Below are 19,097 nucleotides of genomic sequence, written 5' to 3'. Positions count from 1 at the left end.
TCTCCAGGAGCTGTGAATGGCCACAGCCCCATCTCCATCATCCCAAGTTCCCTGCTAGCCTAGCGGAGCTTCATCGGACAACGCCATTTTGTTTGCAATCCCATGGTTCCTTGCAACGGACTCTAGAAGCTCTCCACAGATTGGCTGGGGTTGAAGCCTGCCTTAGTGGCTGCTGGGAATTGCAGCAAACTCTTCACATAACAGCAGCTAAGCCAGTCAGGACTGGGCGGACAGAGGCCAAGTACAGAATGCCATTCCAGGCCTCCATGGATGCATGATTTAATTGGGCCATCAGCCGCGGAGACCAGTGGGAATGGGGTGGCCCTCTAGCCCTACTGGAGATATCCACCACACGAGATTTTGTTTTTAGGACCCACCAGGCCTCAGGTGGCTTTTCTGGCCCAGCTGGGAGGTGCGGGTATTGCCTGTGGGCCTCTTCTTATTGATCCATATCTGAATTTTGGATGCATATGCCAGCTCCCAGGATTAGCCTCCGCGTGGTCATGCACCTGGGAGATTCAGACTCTGAGTAGCTGCTACGGCTAGTGCTGTCAGACAGTAAAGCTCCCACCAGCTCTGTGAATGCCTGCAAAAACCCTGCTGCTGAACACAGGGGAATGCGCTACACTCTCTCAGCTGACACCAGCAGCAACGGCGATGAGACGTCAGCCCCCAGACTGGGCTGCCCTGAACAACCACGGGAAAAAGTGGAATCCCTCCAGTGCCAGGAACAAGGAACCATTCAGAGCATGGGGGAGCACTAGCCCTTTAAGAAGGGGAACCTACTTGTAATCTGAGAGATGCCTGTTTTAACCCAGTCTGGTCTGTGACTGGAGGGGAAAATCCCAAGGTCCCTCCCTCAGCAGCAGTTTATTAAATATAGTAGTAGCCGAGCCCTCGATTAAAACCAGGCTGTGGCTGCGCCTCCAGCTCCTTCCCTCCTCTCGCTGCGTGAGGAATGCCAGCAGCTGGTCCGTTCTAGGTTACACCATGAGATCCAACGATCTTCCCACAGCGCTGCTGTTGATCCAGCTCACCCTGCAGCTGCAACCCCTGCACGCTGGACCGGAGCCTGGAGGTAAGCTCCCCCGGGCGCAGGCGCTTTCTCCAGGTCAGAGCCTGGCTTTTTGGAGGAGGATGGAGCAAACGTGGCCAATGCCAAGGAGAGGCATGGGGGACAGAGCAGAGAAAAATCAATGGGGAGAAGTGAGAGTGGAGACGGATGAGCCCTCAGAGCTGAGATTGCACTGCTGGGACTGCAGCTGCAAGAAGAAAAAGGGGCAATGAATATATATATATTTTTTTTTTTGTGGGAGTGGGGGTTATTGCAAAGGCCAGACAGTCCAAATACTGAGACAAACAGCTACAGGGGAAACAAGGGGGGCTGGTTCCAGGGCCAGTTCTCTGCATCCCAGTCCAGCAGCAGCAGGTGACAGAAGTACAGCTTAAAATGCAATTAACCGTCCATCTCAGACAGCCCAGTTCTGGGTTTGGGGGCTCCGTGGCATGCATTGCAGAGTGATGAGATCTCACTCCCATGCTGCTCATGTCTAGGATCAAGGAGCCAAGCGCCTTGTTTTAAAACGGCTTTTCTAGGAGGCAGGTCGTACGGTGAGCCCCCTTCTGGTGGGTAATGTGATTCCACCAACCATCCACAGGGCAGCGATTCTGCAGCTAGAGGCGCACATGCTTGGGGGGGTGGTACGCAACAGCTGTCCGTGGGGTCCATCAACTCATCTAGCTATCAGCCGAGTTTTACAACAGCCTGCATGAAAAGCACGAGCAAAGTCAGTGCAAACTAAAATGTCAGACAGACAAAGACTCGCTTATACCACCCTGTATACTCTACAGTGAAATGTAAGTAGGTGTACGTTCCAGTCGATTTATTAAGTGGTCAACTGAGAAAGTCGGCAATTTTTCAGTAATAATGCGCTGTGAGTCTCTTGTATTTTTATGTGTGATTTTTTGCAAGCGAGAGAACTTTAAGTGGAGTTGAACTTGGGGGCAGGCGAGACCAGTCAGGGTCCTGAAAGGGATACAGTAGTCTAGCAAGGTTGAGAGCCACTCTTGTAGGGGATGAGGTGCTTCTTCACCAGACTGGTCTCTGATGGAACCAGCCTTTAGTAAGCAGGCTGTGCTAGCTGGTAGCAAATGAATCTGTCACCACTGGAATCGGGAGGTTTGTGCTCCGTCCTGGGGCGGGGGGTTGGCAGGGTGCTGTGGGAACTCCAGAAGGATGGGGAAATTAGTAGGGGGAGTTCAAAGTGATTGAATCAAATGCTGTCCCTGCGCTGTGAGTCTTGTGATATAGGCACTGGGTTGTGTGGATGGAGCGTCTCTGCAGCCTTTGTATCTCCCTAAAGAGGGCAGAGCCTGAAAGCACAGACCCAGCCCTCTGTCCACGTGTGGGCTTTGCATTAGACTGTGCAGAGTCAGATTTTAAACCATCTCCTCCAAAGTGCATTGGCTGGCTTACAGTTGCTAGTAACGGACAGGGAGGACACGCTGCTTGTGTTTCACGTCCCAGACCCTGCCTTGTTTGGCTGACGGTCTTCATCTTTCTTCCTAATAGGTGCTCAGATGCCATGGTGATGGGCACCTGGACACAACTCCCGGGATATAAGTGGTTTACAGCTAAGCTGCAGGCATTTGCATATCTTGACTTACTGACTTAAACCCTTGTACTTTGGGTGGAGCATAGCTCATCTACAAGTCTCCTCCACTTCACTGTGTCTTGGGACAAAACTTGTAGCTGATCCCAGAAGTTCCCCCAGTTGTTGTCTTCAGTTTCAGTAGATCTTCTCCACGTTGTCCAAGGTCTTTCTCTTTCGCGTTTTCCTGGCGGGTTCCTTTTACAGTATAGTTACTTCAGCCTGTGGAGACATCAGGAACCCAGCCGTCGTGGGTAACTTGCTATCTTTCCTCTCTTGTAGAGGGTGTGCCGCTGGGTTGAGGCTTAGGAGGCATCTCAAGTAACAGCACAGAGTGAGGGTTTGAACTCTGTCCCAGCTAGGAGGGGATGCGGCTGGGCTGGAACAGAGACACACACATGGAATGAACCAGTCTCTGTTCAGCCAGTGAGGGTTACTGCCGGGCACGCGATCGGAGGCAACGCAGAGCATTGATTTCTGCTTCGTTTCCTTGGCCAGGTTTTACCACACAGCACTTGGCAGAGCTCAGAGCTGTGGGTGCTCCCTGGGCCAGCATCCCGCTCCTGAAATTTCACTGCCCTTCCCTTTGTCATTTCTCCTCCAGCCATATGCTCCACATCTGCCAGGGCAGTCGTAAATCTGAGAAATGGGCTTCTTGCCCCACTCAGCCAAAGGGCGATACTGCCAGGCTGCCTCGTCCCTTTCTGGCCTGGCCCGTGGTGCCAGGCAGCTATTCCCCCTCCTGCCCCACAGCCGTTGTCAAATGTCTCCAGGCCTTTCCCTTAGAGCATTGGCCTTTATAAAGCCAGGGTTGTGAGCTCAGTCCCTGAGGGACCTTTCAAGGGTCTGGGGCAGGTTAGATTTAAAAAAAAAAAATCTACAAAGGATGGTGCTTGGTCCTGCCGTCACGGCAGGGGACTGGACACAGGGACCTCTCGAGGTCCCTTCCAGTCCTACTATGACTCCTCCACAGCCATACTCTGCCTTCCTGCCTCCCACTCCATCACAGAGGGGACAGACTTAGGGAGGCCTTCATCACCTCGCCCCCTTGTGTGTTTGGGGCTGGCTACACGAGTTCTAGGCATTGCTTCTGTGCCTGGCTGGACGGCTGAGCTTTCACCCAGGAGGGCGACTGCTGGGTAAATCTGTTCCACGATGTGGAGCTAGCTGATCTGCCTGAGGGCCCTGGCAGCACTGGCCAGGTTTGTGGACTCTCTGGTGTACAGCCATTGGACTGGGTGCAGGAGTGAGCAGTGCCTCTGTCTCTCCTGGGACCTATGGGCCAGGGATACCTGCCCCAAGGACAATTCCAGTATCTCCCTGGGCAGGAGACGCGCAATGGGAAGCCTTAGCCTAAGGCAGTGAGTGTGGAGGAGGAGGCTTATCAGGGAGAGACATTTAAAAAAGGCATTGATTCATAGAAAGCAAACGGAAAATTAGTCATTCCTCTGATTAGCAGGTTGCCTGTACCTGGCTGAGCCCTCCTCTTAGATTCCTGTTCATGACCCAGTCTTTCCAGGGCTGTTCTGAGAGCCCTGCTCTGGGCCTAGTGCTGGCAGATGGGTGTGGGAGAGGTGCAGGCAACGGACAAGGACCAGCCTCCGATAGATGCTGGGGTCCAGCAAGCTGAGGGCTGCTGGCCCAGCTCAGTGATCTTCTGCTGCAGTCTGGGTATAGGAGACCTGGACAACGCAAACCCACCGCCGAGGAGCCGCTGAACTCGTGGCTGGCGGCAGGAGCGCTCCAGTAAAGCAGACATGGCGCTGGTTGGGCTCAGCTGAGCTGCTCCGCCCAGACGTCTCAGGAACAGGGTCCAACAGCAGCAGAGACCACAGGGCAAGGGCTCTTGGTCTGCTCAGTGACTCCTCCATTCTCCCCACAGCACAGCCAGGGTCAGGGATCAATCCAAAGCCCAGCAGGCCAAGCGTATGGGGGGAACCCCCACTGCAGAATTTGCCTTCTCTTCTCTCCCCTCCCCGGGGACAGAAAGCAGCATGTGGAGCTGCTTAGCAAGCCATTGAGCGGGGGGGTGGAGGTGCAGAGAGCCCCCACCCCGCCCTCTTCCTCTTCCATTTCCCGCCAAAATCAGTTAGCTCCCCCCTCCTCACTCTTCCTCTCAGCTTCTTTGCCTCGGGAAGCGGGTTAGCGACAGGCTGCAAGAGCAAATCTTTCCACTTGGAGGGAACCCTTTGTCCTAGTGCAGACATGTCTCGCTGCTTAGTCTCCCAGGACCAGGAGGCAGTCCAAGGACAGCAGTGAGTCATGAGTTTCTGGTGTGACTGTTCACACTGGGATTTACAGGCCTTCTTCTGGCTAGTCAGCAGATGTTTGAAAACTCAGCATTAATGAACTGTATGAGCTCCTGGGTCAGGGCAAACCAAACATGGCACTTTCCTTTTTACAGCCGTCCCTGGCTCAGGTGTTTTATTCAACCACCTCTCCCGGTCATTCCACCTTCACCTTTCTTTAAACCTGATCCACCACATCAGTGGTCCCCTGTGCCACTGAATCCAGTCAATCCCTCCTCTTCCCCATTTGGTTGCTCCAGAGTTTGGCTAGAACTCCCTCATCAGCTGGTCCACAAAACTTCAACCCATTTATCTTTTTCTCCTGGGCCAGTTAGAAAATAGGAAGTATTCTGTGGGGAAATAAATGGAAAGAAACAAACTTTTTTCCCCAATTTTTTTTATGTTTTTTGCATAAAAAAAATTTTTGTTCTGAATTTCAAACAAAAAGGTGTTTAAGTTTTGGTTGAAAAACTGGAAGATTTTGAAAGAAATGGAATTTTCCCTTATGAGTTTTTGTTCAGACCACAGTCTGCTTTTCTCTAAAAGTGTTTTGAAATGAAATATTTCTACCAGCTTCCAGCCTTCTGTTTCCGAGCCACTGTCTTCACCTGAACCTTACTGATTCAGAGTCCCCAAGAGCAATCATGACCCTGTCTCAGGATGTTTTGATGCCCTGTTCACTGCAAAATTCATTGGCCCCCAGGGTGTCCAAGATGCTTCTTCCCATTGACGAATGTGCTTCCGAGAGGTGCCTGGACCCATCACTGTCTGTTGCACGCTATTTTCTTCATTTGCCTAAATATTATAGTGACTGGCAAACAGAGTGGGAAAAATTCTCCTGGTGCTGCTTCATTATCTGGTAAAATGATCACCTTCCATCTCATTGGGATTTTTACCCACTGGATAAAAAGCTAACCACCGTGTGCATCTTTGTCCAAGATGGCTCCAGCGTTCCTCTTGGCAGGCGCTTGAGAAATTTGGTAGTGCAACACTCTTATTACTTCCAAAGTACACGGTATCGCCAGCCTCCTGCATCCAGCCATGTACATACCAGGGATGGTTAGTCAGTGGTTTCTCACGTCTACCAAGCTCTGCCAGCTTCTGTCTTCCAAGACCTGCCTTGTACACTCATCCCAGCTTGCACCTTCAGGAGAAAGTGAGTGTAAGGAGCAGCTGACTAAGATGGGAAGATTTGAGAGTGTTTGGAGATAGCTGTTTATTACTTACTCGGCTACTGGGAGTTTTCCGCCAGTCAGTGGGAGGTTGTAGGATGAAGGCAAAGAGAGAGAGGAGCTGACTGGATTCATCAACATTCTGGCCACACCCTTTCCCCAGCCAGCACCCTTACAAATCCCCGGCCCTGGGGGCTGCAGCGAGGGGTGGTGCAGAGTCCGCTATGCCAGCTCTGTGCTGCTGAGGGGGTTCCAGCATCCTGGGGAATCCTCAGGTGGTCAGATAAACCAGTCTTACAGCACAGCTGCCGTACGCACAGGAAGTCTGGGTACGCGGGGGGGGGGGGGGTTGCCCACCACACGCACACACACATGCCCACCACTCCAGGGTCCTAGCCACCAAGCCGCACCTAGTAGACCTGTTACCATCTGTGTCCCGGGGGTCACACCCACGCTGTCGCCTCTGGGGGTCCCAGCTGCTGTCCCCACACGGGCTCAGCCATTGGCCCCAGGGTCTTGAGGGGCTTTGCTGCCTCTCAGGGTCCTCCACCATGAGCCCCACACCCCAGGCTGTGCAGCCACCCCCAGCTTTGACCCCAACCTGGGACAGTGAGGATTGCAGACAAGGGGAGGTGGGGACGGAAACACAGCTCTGCAGCTCCACCCTGTAAATAGTTGCAATGCCCCTGAGCACTGCCATCACCAAGTGGCATTCAAGACACACATCTGGCCCAAACCGCAGAATCAAAATTCTGGTTGGTGGATTCCCCCCAGGCAAACCAGCCCTCCCCATCTCAGCACTGGTCTCGTTACACAGCCAGAGCCTGCGTGCATTGGGCGAGAGCCAGGTGGGTTCAGAAGGACCTATTTTTAGATGGTAAAGGACTGGTCCATGTTTAGCACAGAGGAGGTCTCTGCTCGTGTTCCTGGGTGTCCCACCCATTTCCGAATGGGAATAGGCATTGCACATACCAAAAAAACTGACGTACAAACCTTTGCTTTTAACCTGGAACTGTGGGTGCTTGGGTAAACTGATTTCTCAGTGGAAGGGGTGTGTGCCTCCGCTCTCTGCCAGCTTCTGTCCAGGCCACACATGTGCTAAATTCCCCTTGCTGCCTTCATCTTCTGCATGAGCGTGGCATGATAATGACATGGACTTCCCTAGGATCACTCTAAAGGGAAGACGCGGCGTGCCTCCAGGAGCGGGGGTGGGACAGTGGGCGGGGGAGTACGGCGGGAGGGAAATGTACAACAGGAGTATCCCGTTAAAATGCCTCCGCTGTATCCCCCCCACCCACACACATGCATCCAGAGCCAAGCCCTAATCCGGGTCAAATCTTTTTCTTCATCCTTTGGAGATCTAGGGTCTGATTCCAGCGGGCACATCCCCAATGGAGAAACACCACACAGGACTGTGTGGGCACAAGGCAATTTGCATACAGGCGTGCACTGGGGTTGTACTTCCCAGCTGGGAGCGTGTAAATGTGGACACCCATTTTGCCCATGCACATCAGGAATTTTGGCCTGTGATATTAAAGTTATTGTGTATATTTCACCTTCAGCAGTGCTCTGACCCGAGTTCAGCAGGATGGACTGGGTGTAACCAGGTTGTCTCCTAAGGGGACGACTTTATTTCATCGTGGGGCGTGCAGAAAGGGTGTGTCTGCACAGCAAAGTATTTTGAAGTAACGGACGCTATTTCAAAATAACTTTGTGAGCGTCGACACAACGCAATTGCTCTTTCGAAATAAATTCAAAATAGCAGATGCTTAATTTCGAATTTGGTAACCTTATTGTATGGTTATTGTATCTGATTAACCTTATTATGGTAACCAAAATAACACCTATTTTGAAACAGATATTTCGGAATAGGGAGCGTATAGATGCGGAAAAGGAAACTATTCCAGAATGTCTTATTCTGAAATAAAGCTGCTGTGTAGACATGGTATTTCGGATGAGAGCAGCTCCAATCCAAAAGAGGCTGTATTGCGTGGGGGCACACTATTCTGAACTGAGTTTTGATTATTTTGGGGCTTCCCTGTCGTGTGGACGTATTATCCCAGAATACCTTATTTTGAAATAATAGCTCTGGAATAAGTTATTCCAGAGTAGTACTGTAGTGTAGACATAACCAAGGAAGGCTTAAGCAAAGTTGTTGTTTTTTTTTTTTGGTTCTCTTGTTGTGCCAGAAGGTTCCAAGTTAGCCCCTGGATTTGCATTCTCCCTCCCTGCCATAGTGTGTCAAACCAACATTAATCCCATAGGCTGTGTCTGCACTCGGGGCTCTTTTGAAATATCCAGCAGCACATCCACACAAAAAGCACTCGTTCAGAATTAAATCGAAGGAACATTACACACCTTTCGAAAGTGCTCTTCCATGCCCACGTCAGGAAGAGCACCTTCTTTCAAAAGAAAACGTGTGCAGACGCTCTGCAGGCTCCTTTTTTCAGAAGGGCGGTCCTCATGGCACCTGATTTTTTGATCCCTGGCCAGCTCTTTAGAAAGATCAGGGGCTGTGTGGATGCTGTCTTTCGAAAGATCGGTTCACTCGTTTAATCTGCTTTTTTTGTGTGTTGACGCACTCTTTCGAAAGAAGCTCTTGAGAAAAGATCTTCCAGAAGGACTTCTTTTGAAAGATTGCTGTAGTGTAGACATAGCCTGAAGAAGCCAAAAATCTCCAGATGCCCTGTGTCAACTAACATTAATGGAAACAAGATAATCAAATTCTTTGGACAGCTTTGGAAACTTTAGCCTTCATGTTTAGTTCTCCAGCAGAAATGAGACAACACACAAATCAATTTTCAGTAACAAAATAAATCACTGTGTATTTTAAAGCGTTCTCTAAATGCTATTAAGGGCCAGGTCCTCGGCTGATGCAACTCAGTATAACCTAATTGACATCGATGGAGCTATGCTGTTTTATTCTGGATGTGGATCTAGGCCAGGTCAGCACCAGTAAAGAGACGAGGTTAAATCTGAAGGGGAACATCGTAAGGCTCAGTGCAGCTCTCTACCTGGATGGGGAGTGTTCCCCAAAGTCCAGGGGTGTTTGTCGGCCAGACTCAGATTTTGGCCTATCTCTAGTGAAACTGATAGAGCAATGGAAGGGAACAGCCATAGGAAGTTATGGAGAGACATCCATCCAGGGGACATAGTCAAGAGGCTGGTCTTGACTCCTGCCGCTCAGAGGAGGTTCTTGGAAATGACATGGTTACAGGCCCTCATTCAACCATCGCACACCGAACTCTGAGAACACGAGTTCCCCAGTTAACTTAATCGGGACAACGTGGGTCATTAATGATAGACACTTGGTTAAGGATCTGGATCTGGGCTTAAAAGACTCACAGGAAGTCCCTTTCAAGGCAACTGATTCTGCAGGAGTTGTCAGTGTCCTCACAGGTAGACAATTACTAAGCCAGCTTCTTCCGCTTCTGTCAGTGCCCTTCCTCTACCTGGTGGGACGGCCAAGTCACCTGGCCTTTGTCATGGAGAAGTGACTACCCTTACTGTTTCTCAAGCTCTCACATGGAACCCACAAAGCAAACGCAATAGAGGAAGACCTCGGACAAGGTGGAGAAGATCTTCTGAGACTGGAGGACAACAACGGGGGCACTCCTGGAGTCAGCTAATAGTTTTGTCCCGAGGCAGAGTGAAGTGGAGGAGACTTGTAGATGACCTGTCCTCCACCTGCAGTACAAGGGTTTAAGTCAGGGGCCAGCAACCTGCAGCTCTTTAAGGAGTCACTTGCAGGTCTGGATGCTGAATGGCCAGCAGGGCGGTGGGAGGGATCCATCCGTTAAACCAGCTGAATTTAGTTCCATTGTTTCAGCCTCGGCAGGGCAAGGAGCTGCATGGGGCTCCTCGCTCATCCCACTGCCCGAGAGGCCAGTCCCCCGCCCCCGGTTGGTGTGGCTCGGCTCGGCCCCGCCAACGGAACACCTCAAGGCCAGCCTTCCTTCCGCTGGGTGCAAGTGGCTGCCTGGCATAGACTCCCCAGCCAGGGCCATGGATGGGTTAGTCCCAGGGGACAGTCTGAGGCGGAGGTGGGTTAATTCTGGAGCTGGGGGACAGGTTTGGGGCTGAGAGGGATTTAAGCCTCAGGATGGGGGGGCAAGTTTGCAGGATGTGGGGGTAAAGCTTGGGGATAGAGGATAGATCTGAGGACAGAGGCAGGTAAAGCCTGAAGATGGGGGTGCTGGTTTGGGGACTGAGGGGGGGGGATTGTCTGGGAATGGGGGGAGCACAGAGGGTTGATGCGAGCATTGCTCCTTCCTGCTTAAGAGCCTATCCCCAGCCACATCATTTTCCTTGTCCTCATTTGCTTTCCAGTCCAAGGGTGAAAGTAACCTAAACTTTCTAACTGGTACCAATTGCTGTGAGTGTGCTGTTCTTAAAACAGGGGTCACAAAAAGTAGGGTTTGACATTATTTGTCATGGACCTTCTCGGATTCATGTGCATTGTGGTTCTTGAAGTCTTGATTTTTGTCACTGAATGGCTACGTCTACACGTGCAGCCAACATCGAAATAGCTTATTTCGATGTTGCGACATCGAAATAGTCTATTTCGATGAATAACGTCTACACGTCCTCCAGGGCCAGCAACGTCGATGTTCAACTTCGACGTTGCTCAGCCCAACATCGAAATAGGCACAGCGAGGGAACGTCTACACGTCAAAGTAGCACACATCGAAATAGGGATGCCAGGCACAGCTGCAGACAGGGTCACAGGGCGGACTCAACAGCAAGCCGCTCCCTTAAAGGGCCCCTCCCAGACACAGTTGCACTAAACAACACAAGATACACAGAGCTGACAACTGGTTGCAGACCCTGTGCCTGCAGCATAGATCCCCAGCTGCCGCAGAAGCAGCCAGAACCCCTGGGCTAAGGGCTGCTGCCCACGGCGACCATAGAGCCCCGCAGGGGCTGGAGAGAGAGCATCTCTCAACCACCCAGCTGATGGCCGCCATGGAGGACCCAGCAATTTCGACGTTGCGGGACGCGGATCGTCTACACGGTCCCTACTTCGACGTTGAACGTCGAAGTAGGGCGCTATTCCTATCTCCTCATGAGGTTAGCAACTTCGACGTCTCGCCGCCTAACGTCGAAGTTAACTTCGAAATAGCGCCCGACGCGTGTAGACGCGACGGGCGCTATTTCGAAGTTGGTGCCGCTACTTCGAAGTAGCGTGCACGTGTAGACGCAGCTAATATGAGGGGGGAAAAAACGGCTTTTCTCGTTATTTTGGTTGCAGACCCCTGGTTTGAGTCAAGTAAGTCTAATGCTGCAGGTCAGCTAAGCAATGTAACCAGCCTGACATCCTTGTTCGATGGAGCTTGAGACCTATGAAGATTGCCCACTCAGGAGTCATGGGGAGGACGGGTAGAGATAAAGTGTTACAGTTTAGAGATTCCTTTGTGCTACGTTGAGAAATCTAAATGATTTACTCTTTTCTGCAAATGTATCGCATGTGTTGAGGTCAAAGTTCCAAGTGACTGTAAATGTTTCCAGCTGATGGGAAAGAGCAGAAGAAAAGCTCTGTCAGAGAGGGAAGGAGTAGATTGCAAATCAGCATCGTGGGAATTGTGTAGGAATATGTTCTTCTCACTCTTATATTTAGCAGTGGCAAGCTTTGGGCAAGTTCACAATAAGCACATTCCCAAATAGGGGCAGCACAGGGCTAGCTCTACAAATATCTAACATCAGGTTTGAAGGGGCCGGTGATACAGTTTCATAGCACAGACAACCTTAGCCTTGACGTATATTACGACTCACGTATTGATTGTCTGAAAGTAGATATCCTTCATAACAAGCAGCAAGAAATTCAGTCCAAGTTTTCTGCTCACAAGGCTGTCCCCAGAGCCCGTTCCAGGTGGCCATGTCCGGCCACGTCTACATTACCCAGAACACGGACCAGCTCAGGGTCGATTTTCCAGGGTTTGATTTTGCGTGTCTGGTGGAGGTGTCCAAAATCGACCTATCGAAGGTGGACAGTTGACACCCGTGCTCCTCACTGTCATGAGGAATAAGGGAGGTCAAGGGAGGAAGCTCTCCCGTTGACCGTCCTTAAGTGAGGACAGACAGGTAAGTCGATTGCCGATCAGTCAGTTCTAGCTTGCTCCACGAAGGGGGTCTTCGCCCACTAAAGCTGATGCTCCAATCTATCTGTTAGCCTAAAAAGTGCCACAGGACTTCTTGTTGTTTTTGCGGATGCGGACAAACACAGCTACCCCTCTGATTCTTGTCACCTCAGAATCTCCATTCCCTAAACTGCTTCCAATCTTAGTGCCGCCTCAGGCTTTATTAACCTACATCCTCCACCTATGACACTCGTAGGAAAATTGCTGTTTGTATTTTATGCCTAGACAACCTGGGTTGTGGGTTTATTCCAACATGTCCTGCAAGTGCCAGTTTCATATACATAATTAACCTCAGAATCCAGAAGGTTTTGTAGCTTCTCCACGGTGTGCAGCTCTTAAGAGGACTCAGCATAAATGACCCTGATTGGGATAATGGCCTATTGCCTATTGCTATCTATACCACCAAATCAGCTTCTGGGCCCCAGCATGGTTACCGTTAATAAGGGATTCCTCCATCCCAAATTAGCCCCTTCTAGGACAGCTGCACCCTCACAGCATGACTCTGAAGTGACATGATTATGTTGGATCTTCACACCACGAAACAACAGCATCACAGCTTGATGCAGTGGCCGATTGCAGCATCGCAAAGCCATGCTGCAGCTGTACAATGTGCATGACACATCGTGCTTAAAATAAATTCGGGACTTTGAGGGCGGGCTGCAAGCCAGCCAGGCAGGATGCAGGTTAGGAGAATGAAAATGGACACAGTTCCACATATGATGTGGGGGAAGAGGAACTCAGTGGTTTGAGCATTGCTCTCCTAGACCTAGGGTTGTGAGCTCCCTCCTTGAGGAGGCCGTCTAGGGTAAATAAATTTAAAAAAAAATCTGTTAGGGATGGCACTTTGCCCTGCTGAGAGGGCAGGCAGCCAGAGGTCTCTTCCAGCTCTGTGCAATATTTATGCATATCTTGGAGTGGACACTGAGTTTAGGAGGCAGTTTCAAGGGCAGACACGTTTCCTACCCCAGTTCCACAAGTACTGCAGCTATTTAAAGCTGCCCCAAGGTCTGTAAAAAGGCTTAGCTGCAGTTACAGGTCAACTGTGATAAAGAAATGTTGATCAAAATTAGCCAGTGATACTTTAATATTCAGTTATGTTCTTTGCTGGGTTGAATTTCACTTGAAAATTAGGTTTTATTAATAAAATGTAACAGAAGAACTAAGCCCAATAGAAACGTTTCTAGATTGATTAGATGAAAAGTTAGAAGCAGTTCCCGTCTCAGCTCTGGAAGATTTCTCTCCAGTGTTTTGAAAATCAGATTTTTGGCTAATGCACACTAACTGGGAAACGAAATGGTCTAGAAACTGATTTTAAATACAAGTGAAATTCACTAGGTTATTTGGACACCCAAGACTTTCAGCAGTTACCATGGTACTGCTAACATTTACATCTGTGATGAACTGTGAGCAGACACACACACACACACATACACAAATGCAAGCACAATATTTGCAAGGGTAGATGCTTTTCTGGGAAAGTTTGTGTGTCTGTGAGGATTGGGTAAGTATTTCTGGGTATGTCTGTGGTGAACATGCCTTCGTGGGCGTGTTTGTCTGAGGTGAATCTACTAAAGATAGTATGAAGCAGCAAAATTCAGATCCAAATCTGAACCCTAATTTTAAACCCTCCAACGTTCAGGAAGCTTGGTTGGTTCCATTATAAGGACAGGGATTGTTCTGCAATAGTCCTGGGTGAAGCTAAGGCTTAAATCTTCCAAACTGGGCTGGAGCTTCCATGCAAAAAGACTTTCTGACTGTGTTTCAGCACGTCTGCTTCTGGTCCCAGCTTTTCCAACCCCGTGGAGCGAGCAGGGTTGGCTCAAGTTTGGCACCGGGAGGCGGTGGGGGGAACTTTGGATCAGTTCTGGTTTTACCTGAATCAGCTCACATCTCACAAGTCCAAATTGTACCTCATGGCCAGGTCTGGGTTCTGGGAAGCAAAGAACCACTGAAAGATACCTCTCGGAATGGAACAGGCCTGAGCAGTGCCAGATTAATGTGAGGGCCAAAGGGGCAGTTGCCCAGAGGCCCCCAGACTCCACAGCTTTATTTTTGTCTAAAAGATTTGCTTTAAGGGAGCAAAAGATACTTAAAATTACACTTACATTAGTTTTTATTTTAATTTTAAAATTTATTTAAATGCAATTTTATAATGCATCGTGAGTGATAATCAGCACGATGGGTTTTAAAGCATCAATAATGACGTTACGTTAATATTTTAATACAGCCAGGGGCAGCTTGTGACTGTGTTGTGACTGTTCTTAATCTGGTCCTGGGGCAAGTGCTCAGCAAGAGAAATTGGGAAACAGGATGAACAGCGAGACTGGACAGAGGTGGGGGTGACGGGGATGGATGCTGGAGTCACAGGAGATGATTAATGGAAAGTTTGTGTACAGAGGTGGCCAGAGGCCTTGCCAAGGTACCTCTGGGGGAAGGTGGTATAATTATTCTCCCTGCTCCTGTCCCTAGCCTGCCCCTCTCCAGATTAGACTGGGATAGGTAGTAGGGCTGCCCCCCCCCCCCACACACACACTCGCTATACTTCTTTGGAAGAACAGCCCTTTTCACCTGCCCCACTCAAAAATAAACCCCAACCCTGACTGCACCCCCTTTCTCCAGTTGATAGAGGAACATAAAATCTGCCCCCAGCTGAGCCCCAACAGAGTGAGAATAATTCACATTTTCCATCCCTCGCCCTGGCTCTGTGTATGTCTTATGTTGCAATCCTTCTGAGCTCCATGCAATACTACCAGGCGTTGCACTGTCCTGAACAGCAGCCCTTGGCCTCGCGACAGACAGACAGACAGTAGCAGACAGACAGAACGCCTCCTAAGATTTGCCAGAAATGCCATTGCAGGACAAGCAGGGGGGGTTGCACAGCCTCTGGGCAGGCACCCGACTGGCCCGGGGTGGGGTCCCACTACATCCCTTTGGCGGATGGAGGAGGAAAGTAACATTCAAAGGCATGTGTCATGTAGCTCAAAAGCCACTGCATGGTACCATGACTCACCCAGTTAAAAAGGGATCTTTTATGGGTAATGAGTCAGTTATAAAATTGGGTTGAGACTTTTTTTGCTCAAATGTTTTCTATTTGCTGACGGGGGTGGAGAGCCTGGGGAAGGATAAAGCCCTTTTCAGGGAAGGGAAGGGCGGTGGCTCATCAGCACACACAGAAGCACCTCGCAGCTCCCCTGGACTGCTCTCAAGTGTGTGGTTAGTTATGGAAGAAATGTGTTGTTACTTGCTAACTCTGCTCTGCCTGAATCACAGGCTTCCAGATGTGTAGGGGTCTCCTGGCTAACAGGGGCTTCTGATTTTCCCTGTCTTTAAGAAAAAGCGCGATCTTAAAGTTAAGACACTGAATTGACATGGAGGCAGATATACTGGTATAAGAGCCTACGTCCTGTGATAGCTTAGTCCCTTCCCACATGGAAATAGTCAGGAGTTCTCAAATTTCACTGCACCCCAACCCCCTTTCCCACATGACACGTAAAGGAGGAACCAAATCACGAGACACATTGCACCAGGCAGGGTCAAATCCCCACGGCTTCAGCCCCAATCAGGGGCGCTGTATCTTAATCGCGATACCCAGGATTTAGCTTTGGGTCTGGGCCCCAGCAGCTGTAAGCCAGGCCTGGCTGGTGACCCATGTTCCCTGTAAGCTGAGTGCTTGGGCATCCGCCCAGGAGAGATTCAGGTTCTGCCTAGCTTACTAACAGTGTGTTTCTGCGGGTGGTGGACATCCGCACAGGCCTTGATGCACATAATATTTATTCCACCCAGGGATGGAAAACATTAGAAGGAGCCCTGAGGAGACGTCGTTAAAATGGAGTCATGATCCCCAACTTGAGAACTGCTGAGCTTGCATACACGCATCTCACGTAATCCGTCCCACACTGCAGCCAGGGTCTTGGGCATTGATGTCACCTCAGTCTTGTCTGGTCTCTGCCTGCGGCCCTTAGTCTCCTGAGACCTGAAATGTTTTTGTCTAACTTTGGGCTTAAAATCGGGGAATCTGTGTGCAAACGAACGGCTTCCATGATGCAGGAGATCGTGCCAGATAAGGTAATGGCCCCTTCTGGCGTTAAACACGATGAAGCCATCATGGTAGAAAGCATCTTCATATCAATATAACGGTGGCCATCTCGGGGTGGTGGAACCATTTAACTACACTGATCTAAGGTTCATACCACCTTTGTGCGTGCTGGCCCTTGCAGTCCTTCGCAGGAGGACGTTACATCTGCATGGCTTCATCTACACAAGAGGCTGTTCCCGGCAAAATTGGGTTTCTGTCAGGAAAAACCCAGGAGGGTCTACATGCAAAATGCGCTTTGTTGGTGAAACCCGGCACATCTTCTGGCAGCGTTGTACCTGTCCCCGCTCAGTTATAACCCCTCTCTCAATGGTGTTCTGTCAACAAAACAGCTGCATAGACCCTCTGGCGCCCTTTGGTCGACAAACAGGGCTTCTGGTTCACCGGACAGCCCTGTTTGCAGAGCTTCCAGTCAGCCGTTCTGTTGAGAGAGGGCCAGGCAGGCCGGCTGCTCTCTGTCGACAGAGTGGATTGCTGTTTCGATCCGCTTTGATGTGTAGCGGCAATCTGCCAGCAGAAGTTTTGCCAGGAAATCCCTTCCGACGGTGACGTCTGTCGACAGAGGCGTCTCGCGTAGAGGTGGCATCTAACCTGGATCACTGTGTCGACAGAGCTCTCCACAAGTTAGCCCCAGGGTAAGCTGCCTGTGAAATGCCGTCCCTCTGCGTCAGCTTCCTTTTGCTCCCCCCGTTGCTGTCATGCGCCAGAAGTGGGGCAGGGAAGCAGCAAATGAGACCCTTAATTTCCCTGGGCTGTGGGGGGCTCATCTGTAAAATAAGGATGGTCAGAAAGTTTGTCTCTTTTACATTCTAAGCACTTTGGGACAGGAGCTCTCTTTGGCCATGGAAGTGTGTAAGGACCTAGTGCAAGGTGGCCCTGATCTCGGTTGTGGCCTCTTCTGCTTTTGTGTCTCACCTTTGCTTGATCAAGTTCTGTCCTCCCTGCAAAGAGAGCGAGATACCAGCTAACAATACCAGGCCAAACCCCCTCAGGCACAAGGCACAAGAATCCAGCTGACCCCCCAGGATCCAAATAGACTCATCTGGAGGAATTGATACCAGACGTTCCCATGATCTACCTCCTTGCAGCCCACTGCCCAGTGTGAAGGAGGGAAATCCAGTCTCTCCACTGGAGCCTTCAGACAGGCAGTAATACATAGTGCGTGAGTGACGCAGGTCAGCGTGTGGTTGTGAACAAGCCCTAGAAAGAGACTTTCCTCCTTCCCACCCCTCAAAAAGGAAGGGAAGAAAATCTCATGACCCATGTGAACACCAAGCGGATGGATCCATTGTCAGCCCCGGGGGACGCTGGAGAAATTTTCCGTTTCCCTGCCTGCGCCTCGGAGATAGAGTGATCCTCCCGGCTTGGCTTCAGAAGAGTTTTTGAGGTTTCGCATATCCTGTCCCACGGAACCTTTGGTTCACACGGCCATTTCCTTTGGGAACTGGGGGTGGAAGAGGCTGAGAGAAGAAACTGCCGGTCGAGGTGGCTGAGAAACTGTTGAGGCCCACTAAGCAGTTCTGAGAGGGGCTGAGCAGGCCCGTCTATATATACATTCATCCCGCACTATAAATAGTGGCGGGCAAGTGTTTCTCGTCTCTATAAACACACGCTCCAGAGTTGGTTCTCAGAGGAAGAAAAGTTGGAGGGAGAACAAATCCTGGCCGCGCCTCTTACAAAACCTAGGGCAAAACCAGAAAAGTTGTGGATATTCCAGGGGTGATGAGAATAAAGCTTTAGTTTTTCTTTCTCTCGCCAAAGACTGCCGCGCCACCTTTCCTGCCCAAACAGCAAACATTTAAGCCAACTTATAGCAGAGGGTTATTTTTTCCCCTGCACGCACTGCAGCTGCTTAAAAAGGCACGCCTGGCTTCGTTCCCCAAGGTTGGGCCTGTCTGCCTGTCAGGGCCAGGCCCATGCAGATTTTAGGGGTTCTGTGTACTGTAGCTGTTAAGAGATTCTGAAGAAAATATTTGCCAGGAGTGGTGAAGACGCAACCTGCTGGGATGAGGAAAGGCACCTTCCCTCTCCCTTTAATGATAGCATTGGATCCCAAAATTAAACATGGCAGATGTTTCCTGTTTGAGCTTCAAAAGGCGCCTCGCACTCCTGCATAATATTTCAACCTCTTCTCCTGCCCTCATGAAAGCTGATCCATTCTCCCTGCGGGTCAGAGGGGTGAAGGGAGTTAGTTGCATATGAAATCTTGGGCCTGCTGAATTATACCGGCAGAGGATCCAGCCACTAGTTTAGAAATCCCATTTACTCCTCCCTGTGTCTCCCGTACTTTCCTGCTGTTCCTGTCCCTGCTGTAATGTCTTGGAAAGAAACCCCAACTCCTATGCCGCGCAGGCAACGATTAGCATTTGAGGTCAAGGCAGGATCCCTCAGCCAGCGAATGCTGGGAGATAATACACTGAGGTTATGTCTACACTGGAAGCAACTGTGGGCGGAGGTTACTCTCGACAGGGAAATCTCGACAGAACCTCTGTGTACAGATTGCATCCATACACACCTTGCTCTGTCGACAGAGAACTGCCACGCTGCACTGCCCTCTGGTGCCAGAAAGTGGAAAGGCGGCTCTGCGAAGAGGGCTGCCCGGCACCCAGAAGCCTCCTCTGTCGACAGAAGTGTCTATGCTGCACTTCTGTCGACAGTAGTCTCTAGCGTAGGCACAGCCTAAGTGCTCATCCATTCGGTGTGGCCGTGTCTAAACCTAGTAAAAACTTCAAAAGGGCCGTGCTAATGGCCAAATC

At 50.4% G+C, this 19,097-nt stretch overlaps 2 protein-coding genes across 3 annotated transcripts in view; one reads left to right on the top strand and one right to left on the bottom strand.

The window, feature by feature from the left end:
* CIMAP1C (ciliary microtubule associated protein 1C) overlaps positions 1 to 19,097 on the bottom strand; it is a 59,406-nt gene that overhangs the window by 26,293 nt on the left and 14,016 nt on the right. The window lies entirely within an intron of this gene.
* The window catches only part of CSPG4 (chondroitin sulfate proteoglycan 4), an 85,401-nt gene continuing 67,243 nt past the window's right edge, over positions 940 to 19,097 (top strand). For both annotated transcript variants that reach the window (XM_075006887.1, XM_075006888.1), the window contains exon 1: positions 940 to 1,078. In XM_075006887.1, the coding sequence (XP_074862988.1) occupies positions 991 to 1,078 (88 nt within the window). In that variant the 5' untranslated portion in view covers positions 940 to 990. The remainder of the gene's footprint in view (positions 1,079 to 19,097) is intronic.

This window comes from Carettochelys insculpta, chromosome 12 (assembly GCF_033958435.1).
Source record: "Carettochelys insculpta isolate YL-2023 chromosome 12, ASM3395843v1, whole genome shotgun sequence".
Classification (NCBI taxonomy): Eukaryota; Metazoa; Chordata; order Testudines; family Carettochelyidae; genus Carettochelys; species Carettochelys insculpta.
Note: the sequence above shows the minus strand (reverse complement) of the source record. Positions and strands in the feature narration are given on the sequence as shown.